The 14,206-nt window shown below is 34.0% G+C and overlaps 1 protein-coding gene across 1 annotated transcript in view; it reads left to right on the top strand.

Annotated features, from left to right (window-relative positions):
- Positions 1-14,206, top strand: part of SRP68 (signal recognition particle 68) — a 62,484-nt gene that overhangs the window by 14,262 nt on the left and 34,016 nt on the right. The window contains exons 4-8 of the mRNA XM_074260791.1: positions 3,501-3,696; positions 4,328-4,410; positions 5,074-5,183; positions 5,628-5,710; positions 6,351-6,491. Coding sequence (XP_074116892.1) covers positions 3,501-3,696; positions 4,328-4,410; positions 5,074-5,183; positions 5,628-5,710; positions 6,351-6,491 — 613 coding nt within the window. The remainder of the gene's footprint in view (positions 1-3,500; positions 3,697-4,327; positions 4,411-5,073; positions 5,184-5,627; positions 5,711-6,350; positions 6,492-14,206) is intronic.

The following is a 14,206-nucleotide window of genomic DNA, read 5'->3' as shown; positions in this document are numbered from 1 at the left end:
CTTGTGTCAGCTAGGTGGTGAAGTAGATATAATGCTTAGCCTAGAATGAGGAATACCTATATTTAAATCTGTCCTCAACATTTCCTAATTGTGTGACCCTGGGCAATTCATTTAACCCTGTTTGCCTCAGTTTACTCATCTGTAAAATGACCTAGAGAAAGACATGGCCAACCACTCCAGTATCTCTGCCAAGAAAACTCCAAATGGAGTCATAAAGAGTCATATACAATTGAAAATGACTTGGCAACAACTCTGTGTCCCTGTTTTGATTAGCCTCTAGAATGTGGGGACTTTTCCTCTATTCTCACTCAGCAAATTTCCCCTTTATTCTTTAAATTATCAATCATTTTCTTTTACCTCCTTATTTCATATAAAGTCTGGTTTTCTCTGAAGCTAAATGCTTTAGACCTATTTCATTGTAGAGATCTTCATCTGCTCACTCAGACTCAGGAGGATGGGAATACATCCTGCTCCTTATTATCACTTCCACATTTCTCTTCCATCATCCTTCAATAACTGTTTTCTCCAAAAGAACTCCATTTCTCCCACCTTGTCATCAACTACTGATCTTTAGATTATTCTCCCAACTTTCTGAATGAATTTAGTACGTCATTTATGAATGATATGGATGATGAGCTATTCTTTCCTTATCATCCTTTAGGACTTCAGTATTCATCTGATGACTCTCTCTAAAATCTTGACCAATGCAGTTATTCAGATCCAAATTCCTGCTTCTTCATTTAGCTTCATTTACATGTCGTCATGATCACGTTTCGGATCTCACCATTTCATAGGAATATACCACTTCTGGATTTTGAGAATTTTTAAATTTTATTTTCTAACCACAACAGCTTGTCCTGTTTCTCATTCACTCATGCTAAACTTTGTAAAGGGCTAGAACTGAGCAAATGCACTTGGATAATGAAGCACGTGAGACTAATTGCCAATTGGAAGGTTCCCTATTAACTTGTTTGAAGGTTGACCCTCCCCAGCTATTCTGTGCTGACTTGATTGGTGGGACAAAGAGGGGGAAGTGACGTGTGTGGGAGGAGGAAGAGGAAATTGAGACGCTCACTCTCAGTCTCTAATGGCGTTTGAGGGAAGAAGGTGTGTGTGAGATTGCTAGACCTAATCCCCTGACCTTGACCATAAAAAGAATAAAGACGTTTAGTGATCCTGACTGGGATTTCTGGGAAGACAGAGTTCCAGCAAAACTTAATGGTTGTGTGTATCAGAACCTACTGTCTTTTGATTCCTTCCCTACTTTTCAGGTCCTTTTCCTTCGTTTTGACTTCATTCCCCATTCAGCCTTGACTATGTAGTCTATTAGTTTATTTCACTAGTTTACTACTTAGAATCACTCTATTAACTCTTACTTTATTCTTAACTTGCTTTCATTGTTCCTAGGTAATAGCTATTACCCAGTTTCTTCAGTTCTCATAAACTGCTGAGTGATTCTATAGAAAGTCATGAAGTCAGACTAATTTTACCCACTATAAATTTACAGTAGATAATGTCAGCTGGCTTTTACTGCCACTTAACAACCTATCCACTCCATCAAGTATTCTCCAGCTCATTATGCACAATGATTGTTTCAGACTTTCTGCTCTTATAAAGTCGTCAAGCCTATTGCCTCATTACTTAACATTAGTTTCTGTTCCATGAGATTGAGAATCTAAAGGGAACTCCCTCAGATTCTCCCATCCTCAAAAATGTTCAGCAACCTTTCTCACTTTACTTCTCTATTACAGTCATAGAAGACTAAATATCCTTGTTCTTCCATAAAGCCAATTCATTTATCTTTATCCTTAATCTCTTCTCTTTAGACCTCTTCAGGGTTCTTGATCTAGCAGTCATTCCCTCCTATACATCTTGCCCCCATTAGATAGTTAACAAATAGCCTTTCTTTGTTTTTTTTTTTAAACATAGAAAAGGATTTTATTTTCTCAATATTTTCTCTAATAACAATGATTTTCAGTGTTGAATGAAACCCAAGCTTAACATCTAAATTGTAGTATCAAGCTATTGTTGTCTCTTTTTAAGAATCATACTAGTCGCCTTCAAATAGTGGGAGAGACATATTAATTCTGGTTGGCATGTCACAATTTCATTAAAACCACATTTACTAAGACAAAACTTTATAGTTTGAACACATTTGCTACTCTTCCGCCTCTATATTTGTCTCATTTTATCATATGTTAAAAAATGTGAATGTCTGAATGATTAGTTTTTGGAAAGAGGGACTATCCACTTCATTGTTTTACTAATATGGAAAATAGCCTTGCTTTAGACCTTTTACCCTCTCCTTTTTGTTCGGCATCTCCAACCACCTTTTGATCCATTCTTCACAATGCAATCAGCCTTATCTTTTTTAATGCAAATCATTTAACTTTATTAAATCTCTGTGCCTTGTATAAAATTAAAGGTTCTAGACTCTCTCATCTGGTTGTGCTTCTCCAGCTCAAAAACTTTCATTGGTTCCCTGTTGTCTATTACGTGAAGGTGACTCTTGCCAAGTACTCAAGTCCCTCCACAATCTGCCATCAGCTTTATTTGCTTCATACCATTTTCCATCTTGAAGTTCATGATTTTGAGATTGTGGATTCTTCTGTACATGTAGGCATGTTTTGTATATTCCTGCCTCCATTTTGTTGCCCTCAATGTTTCCTCGGAGAAGAATGTTTTTCACCCTTCTTCAGCTTTGCCTATTGAATTCCTATTTAGTTTTCAAGAGTAACTGAAACAATCTCTTGTCTGAACGTTTTCCTCTTTTTGACATCAAGTAGCAATTGTTTGTACATCTCTAATGGATTTGTGTTATATTTTTGTGTCTGTCCTGTCTCTGTTGGACTATATTACAAATGTCAAGTCAGTTAATTTGTTCAGTGTAATATGTGTTAAGTGCTAGAGATACAAAAAAGGGCAAATAAACAGTCCCTGTTTTCAAGGACTTCACAATACAATGGGTGAGATAGCATGCCAAAAATTATGCATAAATAAGATACAGATAGGGAAAATTGTATTTAGTCTTGGAAGGGAGGCACTGTCTTATCTAAGTTTTGTATATTCCTCTCTTGACTAACAGAATACTCTGGACACACATTAGATACTTAATAAATAATTTCTTGCTAACTTCTGTGAATGAAAACTGTGGTAAATTTTGACTATATTGTAATTTTATCAATGGAGAAAAGGTTAGAAGACGTTAGTTTGAGGGAAAAGATGATTTGCATATTAGTTATGTTATGTTTTAGAGAGTGATAGTATCCCAAGGAAAATTTCTGGTAAAGTAAATAAAGAGATCTAACTGGAGCATATGTAGTCAGGACTAAAGAAATTTGGCACTCAGTGGCTTAGAGCTATAAAGGTAGATGAATTTTCTGAAGGGAAAGTATAAAGATCTAAGAAGGGGACTCTGGGGTAATGTATTTAAACCTGATATCCATGCCTCATTTTCTCTCTAATTTTCCCTTTTTTCTCTTAACTTTTCTTCTGTCTAGATACTTGCTTTTGATTTTGATGGATGCTGAAAGAGCCTGGAGCTATGCCATGCAACTTAAACAAGAAGCAAATACTGAACCTCGAAAACGGTTTCATTTGTTATCTCGACTTCGAAAAGCTGTGAAGCATGCTGAGGAGTTGGAACGCTTGTGTGAGAGTAATAGGGTGGATGCCAAGACTAAACTAGAGGCTCAGGTTAATGTCAACATCCAATTTTACTTTATTGAGTAGAGAAGAGGATAACTATTGGTTTTTGATTGTTTTTCATGTTTTATATGAACAAAACAAAAGAGTTTTACATGTTATAAACTGACATTTGGGAGCAACTACTTGTTTAGGCTTTTTTAGAAAGATATGTAGAGTTTCTTGTTTTTGATGACCACCTAAATAACTGACTTCTTAGAGACAGTACCTTCTTTTCAGCTGGTTATAGAAAGCCTTTTTCTTTCAACATTCTGACAAATGAATAAGAAGCTATGAAGCTACTTTTTCTTTTTTGAGAGAAAGAAGGAGAGAATAAACATTTCCATTTCATAGTTGTCTTAGGTGACTGCAGACCTCATTCTAGCCAGTTAGTTGTAAGCTAACTTTTTTAAAGTCTTCCCATAAAGATAACAGAATTGTTAAATTGGAAAATAAATGCCATCTAGTCAAGACAAATGTTTGAGGTTTCATAACCTCTTTGGATTATATTTTTGATTTAATAAAGAATGAGTGATTGATGCCAATTTTTGTATTAATAAGTAAATAGATAGACATTCACTTCCAACACTGATTTTGTGAAACATATTAATGAAGTTAAACTTAATTCTCTGAACATTTTTAGGCTTACATGGCTTACCTAACAGGAATGCTGCGCTTTGAACACCAGGAGTGGAAGGCAGCAATGGAGGCTTTTAACAAATGCAAGTGAGTATTCCTTTCCTTAAGCTTTTTTTAGTTCTAGTTAGGTATAATTAAATTGGATACATAATTTTGTTTCTAGTTCTGTGCTTAGTTTTACAGCTGTTGGAGTGGTTTACTTTTCTTTGGAGCTGTGATTTTTATAGTACATTCACTGTGGAAATAAGCAGCCTATATCACCTTATAAAGAAGAAATTGAGAAAAGGATGTCATCAGAGAAATGTATTTCCAAAAAAGATAGGATGATTATATCGGCAAGAGCAAGAGACAACCTGTGTTCATGTGGCAAGAGTGAGGGACAGCCTGTGGACATTAATGTTCTTTACTAGTATCCATGCTGTGTCTAGAAAAGGAGAAAGAAGGGTTCTAGTACATTATATGCACTCTGTGTAGTGAACTTATGGGAGCACATGGACACAAGTTGTACAAGAGATGAAGGAATGAATAGATTGTAAGCAGCATTTTTGGAGGGAACATTCATTCTGATGAACACTCAGATCATTTTGAGTATAGTTTGCCAATTTTGCTATGTTGATACAAAGACTTTTGCCATGAATTTATAGCTTTCTAAATGTGTTTCTATAGTTTTTAACCTAGTTATTGGAAAAAAAATTTTTTCAGTATCAGACTAATAATAGTCATTTAAATATAACTTTCTCTTTCCCCCAGAACCATCTATGAAAAGCTAGCTAGTGCTTTTACTGAGGAACAGGCTGTATTATATAATCAACGAGTGGAAGAAATTTCACCCAACATTCGCTATTGTGCCTATAATATTGGTAAGCAAAGTATTAAAGTAGAATTAACTATTTTAACTTGAGGCCCATCAGCAAGAATAGTAATAATTCAATTCTGGTGGCTTTTGGAATTTACTTAAAATTTTCTCTTCAGCACTAACAAATTGTCATTCTAATATAAATGTAGTGGATACAAAAGAAAATTTCATTCTCTTTGTTGTTACAATTTTATATCATTCTGAATAATGTCTGTGTACTGAGTGATATGTTCATTTTTAAAGCATTACTGATTATTTCATTCAAGTTCATGCTTTTTAAAAGAGTAATCCTTTAGATTGGTGATCAGTTTTGTTTCTTGAAACATTTAAATATATTTAACATTTAGTGGAGCTTATATAAAATCCTTTTAAAATCTCTTTGAATCTAGAGAGTCATTGAAACGATTGAGTAGAACTTTGGAGATCTTCAATTCTTTCTTTCTCTTAGGGGACCAATCAGCTATTAGTGAATTGATGCAGATGAGACTGAGGTCTGGTGGTACTGAGGGTCTTCTGGCTGAGAAATTGGAGGTAATTAACTGTATATTTGTTTTTTTTTTAATACTTAAATTTTTTATAAGCTAAGTACTTTGTGTGTACCTCAAGTTGGTACTTTATTAATGCATCCAAACATGTTTTTAAAATGTATAGATTGGTACCTAACACAAGCAGTGTACTCCATTTATATATCACCTGTTGTCTCTTACTAATGGCTAAAAGTAAATATATAAAATAGCAGTTTCTATTTTGGCCAGAAGTGCTGAGTATCTTCCCCTCCTAGATTGTTTTATTATTTTTTTGTTTTTTAGTAAGTTAAAAAAAAAAAAAAGAAATTCTTTGCCTGATTTCTTTCCTGGTCTTATTTACTGAATGGGCATTGTCTTAGTCAAAATGAAACAAAAAAAGACTTTAATTTAAAAAGACCAAGGTATGCCATCTTCATTTGTCCTGTTCTGCATCTGCCCACTGGACCTATATAGTTCTGCAGGCAAGAGTGAGACTTGTGATTTTGCACAGCCCTTTCTCACTTAAATCCAATTCACTTGCAAGTCATAGCATTATCTTCCTGAAGTCATGGTCCTTTTCAGGAACAAAGGATAAACAACAGAATTTGTTGCCCCTTATATCAAAAACTAAACTGCTTTTTTTTTTTTTTCCTCCCAATTCCTAGTCATTGATCACCCAGACTCGAGCCAAGCAGGCAGCTACTATGAGTGAAGTAGAGTGGAGAGGGAGAACTGTTCCAGTAAAAATTGACAAAGTGAGGATCTTCTTACTGGGGTTAGCTGACAATGAAGCAGCCATTAATCAGGTAAAAATGAAAGTTCCAGTTTTGTTTTTTTTTTCTTTTTGGGGGAAGGAGGAGGGGAATGAATCATTGTTATATATAAAGGTCATTTTAATCAACAAACACTTATTAAGCATTTCCTGTGTCTCAGGCACTGTATTCAGTACAAAGAAAAAGCCAATAGATGCTGCTGTCAAGGAGCGCTTACATTCTAATAGGAAGGACGAGGTGGGGAACAACAAAATAGAAATCAGAATGTACAAGATAACAATAGATAAAAGATTTATGCATTATACAATAGTTTTTTTTTATATATGCATTCTCTTAAACTTTTTGGGGCAGGTAGGTGGAGCGGTAGACAGATACTTCTTAATTTTGGTCAAATCATTTACTCCTGTATATCTCACTTTCTTTTGGTGACAATAGTCTAGTGTGATTAGAGTATAAAATAAAGGAAGAGGATCAGTTTAAGGTAAAGCTGGAAAGGAAAGATAGTGCTTTATTGTAAAGAGTTTGAAATACCAGGCACAGGAATTTGCCCTTATTCAGTTGACTTAGTAATCTTTCAAGAAAATAGTCTAGTACCAGTATAAAGTATGGATTGGATTTCCAAAGAAAGTGCCTAGAAGCAGTACCCAGATCAGAACACCCCATTTCTCAGGAGTGCCAAAGTCGCTAGTAACCCTTCCATAGATGCCAAAGAGTTGTAAAGGCACAAAAACCAAAGGACTCAGTAAATTAGGGCTGGCCCCAATCAGGCTTAATCACCTCAATCCCTGGCTTTGGGGAAAACTTTAATTCAGGAACTAATGCTAGAAAGATGAATAAATCAAAGAAAATACTTATGAGCATCTAGAATTATGGTAAATCTAAAGATTACCAAAAAGATGAGAGTAATAGTATAGTAACTACAGTCAGAAAGAAAAACATATCTTTCCATAAGGACTATGTCCATATTTGAATGAATGAAGCAAAAACTAAAAAATTCAAGAAAAACTCTTGAAGAAAAAAAATCAAAAGAAGAATAAATAGCTTGGAAGAGGAAGTTCTGGTAAAGTTTCCCAAAGTAACAGATTTTTTTTGAAACCTAAAATAGATTAAAAAAGAAGTCAGTGACTCCATAAAGAAATATTAAGAAAATATTAAAGAAAAAAATAAAAGATTTAGAAAAATAGAAGAAAATATAGGACATTTAACATAAAAATATTAATCTGGACAATAGATTAAAAAGATAATTTAAGAAGCACTGTAGTCTCTGAAAATTAATTATTTTTAAAACCTAGACATTATATATCAAGAAATAATAATAAATAAAAACTCATCTATTAGAATCATCAGGCAATGTGAAATTAGGAAGAGTCCATTGATAATCTTTTTTTTTTTAATTTTGATAATAGCTTTTTATTTTCAAAATGCATGCCAAGGTAGTTTTCTTTTCTTTTCTTTTTAAAGGCTGGGGTTAAGTGATATGCCCAGGGTCACACAGCTAGGAAGTGTTAAGTGTCTGAGACCAGATTTGAACTCGAGGCCTCCTAAATTTAAGGCTAGTGCTCTATCCCCTGCGCCACCTAGCTGCCCCCGCTAAGGTAGTTTTCAACATTTATCTTTGTAAAACCTTGTATTCCAAATTTTCTTCCCTCCCTTTTCCCAACCCAATATAATTAATACTGATAATTTTCTGGGAAAAAATGCCAAATCAAAAACAGAGGTCTCACATCAAAGAAACAATACTGCAAATATCCAGATAGAAACCATTCGAGTATCGGATACCCCAGTCAGGATCATATAAAAAAGTTGGCAGTTTCTGTTAATAATAAGAGAACTTAAAAGACATGGTTCTAAAAGAAAACCCAGAAAAACTTCCCCTTCCAAATGGAGCAGAATTCTACAGCACAAAATTGACCTTTAATTGAATTGAGGAGGAATTTTGAAATGCACATACAAGAATTCAGAGAAATTTTGGGACGTGCATTTATTTGACAAATTGAAAAAAATCATATGATGATAAAGTGCTAAGATTTGATTAAAGGGAGAAAAAACTAAATGTCCCTTCAGAACTGTAATATCTTCAAAGGATATTGAGGAAGGTTCACATAAGAAAAAAAGGTCTTCAGGTCTGGATTGGTGGTTGTATTAAAATTTGAAGAAGGGAAGATAAAAGGAATATACTAATATAGAAAGGAGGAAGATGAGAAGAACTAGTGTGACATGAAGAATCGTGGTTTAATAGAAAAATCTTTTTTATATTCTACTGTGTGCATTGAAAGAGAGCAAATGTTCCCTGTTCCACCTTTTGGTGATTAAATTTGGAATTTAAAAAAAAAGAAGAAAAGGATTGATTAGAATGGGAAGACAAATTGGAGCATTTTGAAATAATCTACCAAGATTATTATGAGAGTCATTATTAGAATGACCATACTAGAAACAGGGAACAAATGAAAAAGATACTATAGAGATAAAATCATTATGAGTTTGGTAGCTAATTGAAAATGAAAGGTAGAGGGCAGCTAGGTGGCGTAGTGGTTAGAGCACCAGCCCTGAATTCAGGAGGACCCAAGTTCAAATCTGGTCTCAGACACTTAGCACTTCCTAGCTGTGTGACCCTGGGCAAGTCACTTAACCCTAGCCTCATAAAAACAAAAACAAAAAAATCCAAAAAAGAAGAAGAAAAAGAAAACGAAAGGTAAAAGACAAAGGAATAATCAGAGATACACTAAGATCAGAAATTGGAGATTACAGTATTGAAATTAGGAGGAACCAGAAGTGTAGAAAAGATAATAAATGGGCCAACTAAGTGGTGCAGTGGATAGAAGTCAGGAGAACCTGAGTTCAAATGTGATCTCAGACACTTCATACTTCCTAACTGTGATCATGGGCAGTCACTTAACCCCAATTGCCTCAGCAAAAAAAAAAAAAAAGAAAATAAACTTTGCTTGAATATGTAGCATTTGAGGGTCTAGTGAAGCATTCCAGTAAAAATGTTCATTGGTTAATTGAGAGAAGTAGGTCTGACACTCAAAGTGAGGTCATATCTAGAAATAGAGATTTAGGAATTATTTGTATAAAGCTTGTAGTTTTATGTTGTGGGAGGAAATCAGATTTCCAAAAATGAGATAAAAGATCAAGAACCATATTCTTAAATAAAATCAGCAATGTCATTTTTAAAAAAAGTTTTATTGATGCCTAATTTATTATACTAAAGTTAATTCCCAACATTACCATCCTTCACATTGAATCTGTCAGGAAAACCTTAAGAATTTGAGCTGTCAAATAAGTGAAATGGGCTGCCTTGAGAGAATGCATTTCCTCGAATTCCAAGCAGATGATTATTTGAATTGGTACATTATGGTAGAAAATCCTATCGAGTATTGTTTAGATAGATACTAAAATACCTTGCCATTCTTACATTGTTATTCTGTGAATCTTTCCTTTGTAACAACAGTAATGACAGGAAGTTTAAAAAAACAACAACAACAAAGTAACTACATTCATAGTTTTTGTAGCATTCTGCTCCCTTAGTCCCCTTTACTGAATCAATTCACTACTGAATTCAGTAGTGTTTTCATTTACATTTAATTCTTAAGTATGTTCTCTGATTTGCTTTACTTACTTCTGAAGGCTAATAAGCAAGTCTTCCTCATGTTTCTTTGAATTGCTCATAGTCATAATTTCTTATATTGAAGTAATATTGTACTTTGTTCATAAATCACATAATATATGCCTTTCCCCAGTTAATGGATACTCACTGTTTCCAGTTTTTTGTGTATAACCCTTACTTAAAAGTGGAAAAGATATATTTATTAATTATAGGATATCCTATGTCATTGATATTGAGGATAATCGGTAATCTTGTAGATTTCATCTTTAGCTGAGAATCCTAGTATTCATTGAAACAAGTAATTGGTCAGTTATATTTAGACTAAAAATAGGAAAGGTGAAGGAGAGTCTAATGGTCTGTGGGACCTTGAGAAAGCCATTTTACTTCTATTTTCTGTAAGATAAAATGTAGATGTTGTACTAGGTAATCTCTCAGTTTGCCTGTGTCCTGTGTCCAGTAGATGGTGCAGTGGCTCCCTGTTTGTTTCTTCCTTTTGCCTAAAGGAGCAATGGAGGTATTTTCCCTTTGTAACATTTATCCTTTTGTTTCTTGGAAAAATTAGTCTCTCTTTTCTCTGTTCTTTGAAAGTATATTCAAACCAGAATATTTTCCTGTTATAACCATGCTATTTGTCTTTCTTCATAGGTTGCCCTTTATATTAGAAGGTAATGTTACATAGTGATGATTGCTACCATTATATAATTAAAGTCTCCCAAGATCATTTATCCTCTGTTGAACCTGGTTTGGGTAAAGCTGATAATGTTTAGGGTAGGTGTGCTAAACCGTAGGTTTTGTCTGGGATAAATCATACTTCTTTAAGAGCAATGCATATATTACTAGATGCTACTGAATGATTAGTGAAGGAGTAGAAAAGACAATGTCTAGAGCCACCTATTTGTACAGAATTTTTTGTGTTGAGAAATCTTATTTAATCTTTCATCAGAAAGCATATTTCCATTGTACTTCTTATCCACATCTGCTATGTCTCTTGTCATATGCTTAATCAGAGACTCTAGGAACAAAAGTGAAACAAGAGCACTGGAGAATCTTGGGTAACTCTCCTGTCTTGGTTGTGGCAGAATACTTTCTTTCAGAGTCAGGCTGTGATAGTGAACATAAATTGTGTATAGGCACCCTTCCTTTGCAGAATTCATGTATGTCATCCATGAGTAACTTTAAATTTAAAGTTAATTCAGTTAAGTTTGTTGTCATAGCAGAGCACAGAGATCAATGAAACTTACAATTTAGGAGAGACAAAGATTAGTAGCCTAGTTAAGTAGGGGTGTTGTAATAGGCAAAGGATAAAGAAGGGATATAGTGGAATTGTCAATATCTTTTTCCTGGAAACAATGTTTTTTAATATTTTTATTTTTATGCAATATTTAATATTGCATTAGCTTTTTTTTTTTATTACTACATGACCCTGGTAATTCTTGGACTTACAATCCATTAAAACTCCCAGACTTTTTTTTAAGAAAAGTTGCATTCTAACTCTATTCTTTGTACTCCAGTGTAATACTTGACAGCTCTGTTGGATTTCGTGTTACTAGATTAATCTCAGGACCGTAGACAGTCAAGATTTTTTTGAATCCTAATTATATTGTCCACTGTTTTGTTTTCCTCCCAACTTTATGTTATCTTCATACGTAATGAGCATGCCATCTATGCTTTATTCAGGTCGTTGACAAGTGCAATTATTGCACCAGAGACCTTTCACATTGACAATGAATTATAAACAACTATTCTGAGTTCCCCATTCAACCAATTTTAAATCCAAAAATACGTTATTGTTTAATCCATGCTTCTCCATTTTCTCCAGAAAAATAATATAAGACACTTTCTCAGAAATTTTGCTAAGACACAGTTAGGCTATATCCAAACACCATTTCCCCTCATTTTCTAGTTTAATAATCCTTTCAAAGAGGAAATGACCTATTCTGTATGAAGCCCATGCTGGCTCCTTGTAATCATTGTTTCCCTTCTAGATGTTCAACAACCCTCTCTCTAATGATGCATTTTAGAATTTTCCTAGTGACTGAAAGACTATAGTTTGTAGACTTGTTTCTTTCCATTTTTGAAAATATGGGGTGTTTGTTCTTTAGTCTTGTGGCAGCTCCCCTCTTTCCCACTGAAGCACCCTTTTTAAAAAATAGTATTTTATTTTTCTAATATGTGCAAAGATAATTTTCAGCATTCACTTCTGCAAAACTTTGTTTCAAATGTTTCTTTTTTTCTCCCTCCTCTTTGCCCTTCCCCCCAAAGACAACAAGCAATCCAATATAGGTTAAGCATGTGCACTTCTAAACATTGCCAGTTGTAATGTTCCACAAGAAAAATCAAGTGAAAATAGTTGAATTAGCATCCTCATCAGCCAAATCCTACTATTGCGGAATCAAGGGGCACCTCTTAAAATTTGAATCAAAGTAAATTCAAATTTAAGAGAAAGTTCAGTTAAACAATAGTTAAGAGCTTATAAATTGTATTTTAGTTAAATAAGATTTCTTGTTAATTGAGGGCTTAGCCAAAAAATACTTTTGTTGTTTTTATATTATTTTTATTTATTTTTATCCTATTTTTAAAATAATCTTTCTAGAGTTTTTGTCTCTCTAACTTTTTAAGAAGTAAAATATAAGAAAATTAAATCTTCCTGTGAGTTCCTTGCATTGCCTTGATATTAATGTTCTAACCAACTCAGAATAGTATCAGGTTATAGAAGGTATAGGAAATTTGACTGAACTTTTTTTTTTTTTTTTTTTTTTTTTTTAATCAGCTCCTTAGCGCCCTGGGTACAGAAATAGGCTTAGAGTCAAGAAAACCTGGTTTCAAATCCTGCCTTTAGCCTCCTGCTCCTGTGCAAACAAACCTCTTAATCTCTCAGCGCCCTCAAGAAACTCTTAATTTTAAAGATACCAGGAGTTCCCCATGCTGTTGAAATCATAGGTCTTGGTTTAAAAAACAAAACCTTAGCTTAATATAAGCAACTGATTGGGATTATAGATTTATATCCCAACTCTGTCTTTTTTCTACCATTGTGTTTTAGGACAAGTTTTTCCCTGAGATTCAGTTTCCTCATCTGCATAAAAGTGAGAGTTGGGCTAGCTCTCTCAGCTCCTTTAGAATCTGAAGCCTATTTTTTTTAATACTTATAATGTGCAAATCATCAGCATTGTATTTAAGAGAAAAAAAGGAAAAAAATAATTTGGGTAGACAGAACACACAAAAAAAGTTGTAATATTATGGGGCTATGTTTGAAACATTCTTTACCTTCAGTTATCTTATTTAGATTAAGAAGAGAACAAGGAGTCTTTTTTTAAAAAGTTTTTCTAGTATGAAAGCTTAAGCTCATCCCTACCAGTTCTTTTATTTTTAATACTTTGGGTAAAACTGTCTTTTGTTTCTCCCACTCTTATTTTTCTTCCCTCTCCCTCCTCTAAATGCTACACTGTCTGATTCTGTGGGTAGTGCTCAGAATGCAGTCAGACTTGCTTTGTTTTAGTACTTCTTTATCTTACCACCTTTCAGCAACTTCAGTGGATCAAGGAAAACAAACTAGGAACGAAATGTGCTTTAGAAACCAGAGGTAGTCTCTGATCCAAGGGCACGTTCTTTGATTTGTCTTTTTATTGACCAGCTTTTAAAAAGAAAAAAAAAGCCTAGAAAATGATCTTGAGCTGTAGAAAAGCACATCTTGGAGTGTTTGACTAACTAGAATTGATTTTTTTAGGGTTTTTCACATAAAACCTAGATCTTTGGTTTTCCTGTCTATGTCACCAGCTTGTCCATGTTGCATCTCTCTCGCTTGGAGAAATGGACCAGCAAGACCATGAGGCTATCTTTGTTTTGCCACTGGTCAGTCTGTTACTTGACTTTTGGAAGACCTAGGCTTAAATGGTGCTCAGTTATAGTTACTTTTAAAAAATAGTGACAGGATACCCCCTTTATTTATTTTGCTCTGTTGTCCTTTGATTGGTACCCTTGATCTTGAAAATAAATTTACAAAAAGTAGCGAAAGATCCCTAATAAAGGTAAGACTTCCTGTTTAATAGACAGTTCTGTCTTGCCCTTCCCTGCCCTAACAAAATCGTTAGCACCTCTCAGAAATAGTAGTCTCTGATTCATCTTATGTGTAGGTGTTTTGAAA

Source organism: Sminthopsis crassicaudata, chromosome 4 (genome assembly GCF_048593235.1).
Source record: "Sminthopsis crassicaudata isolate SCR6 chromosome 4, ASM4859323v1, whole genome shotgun sequence".
Taxonomy (NCBI): domain Eukaryota; kingdom Metazoa; phylum Chordata; class Mammalia; order Dasyuromorphia; family Dasyuridae; genus Sminthopsis; species Sminthopsis crassicaudata.
Note: the sequence above shows the minus strand (reverse complement) of the source record. Positions and strands in the feature narration are given on the sequence as shown.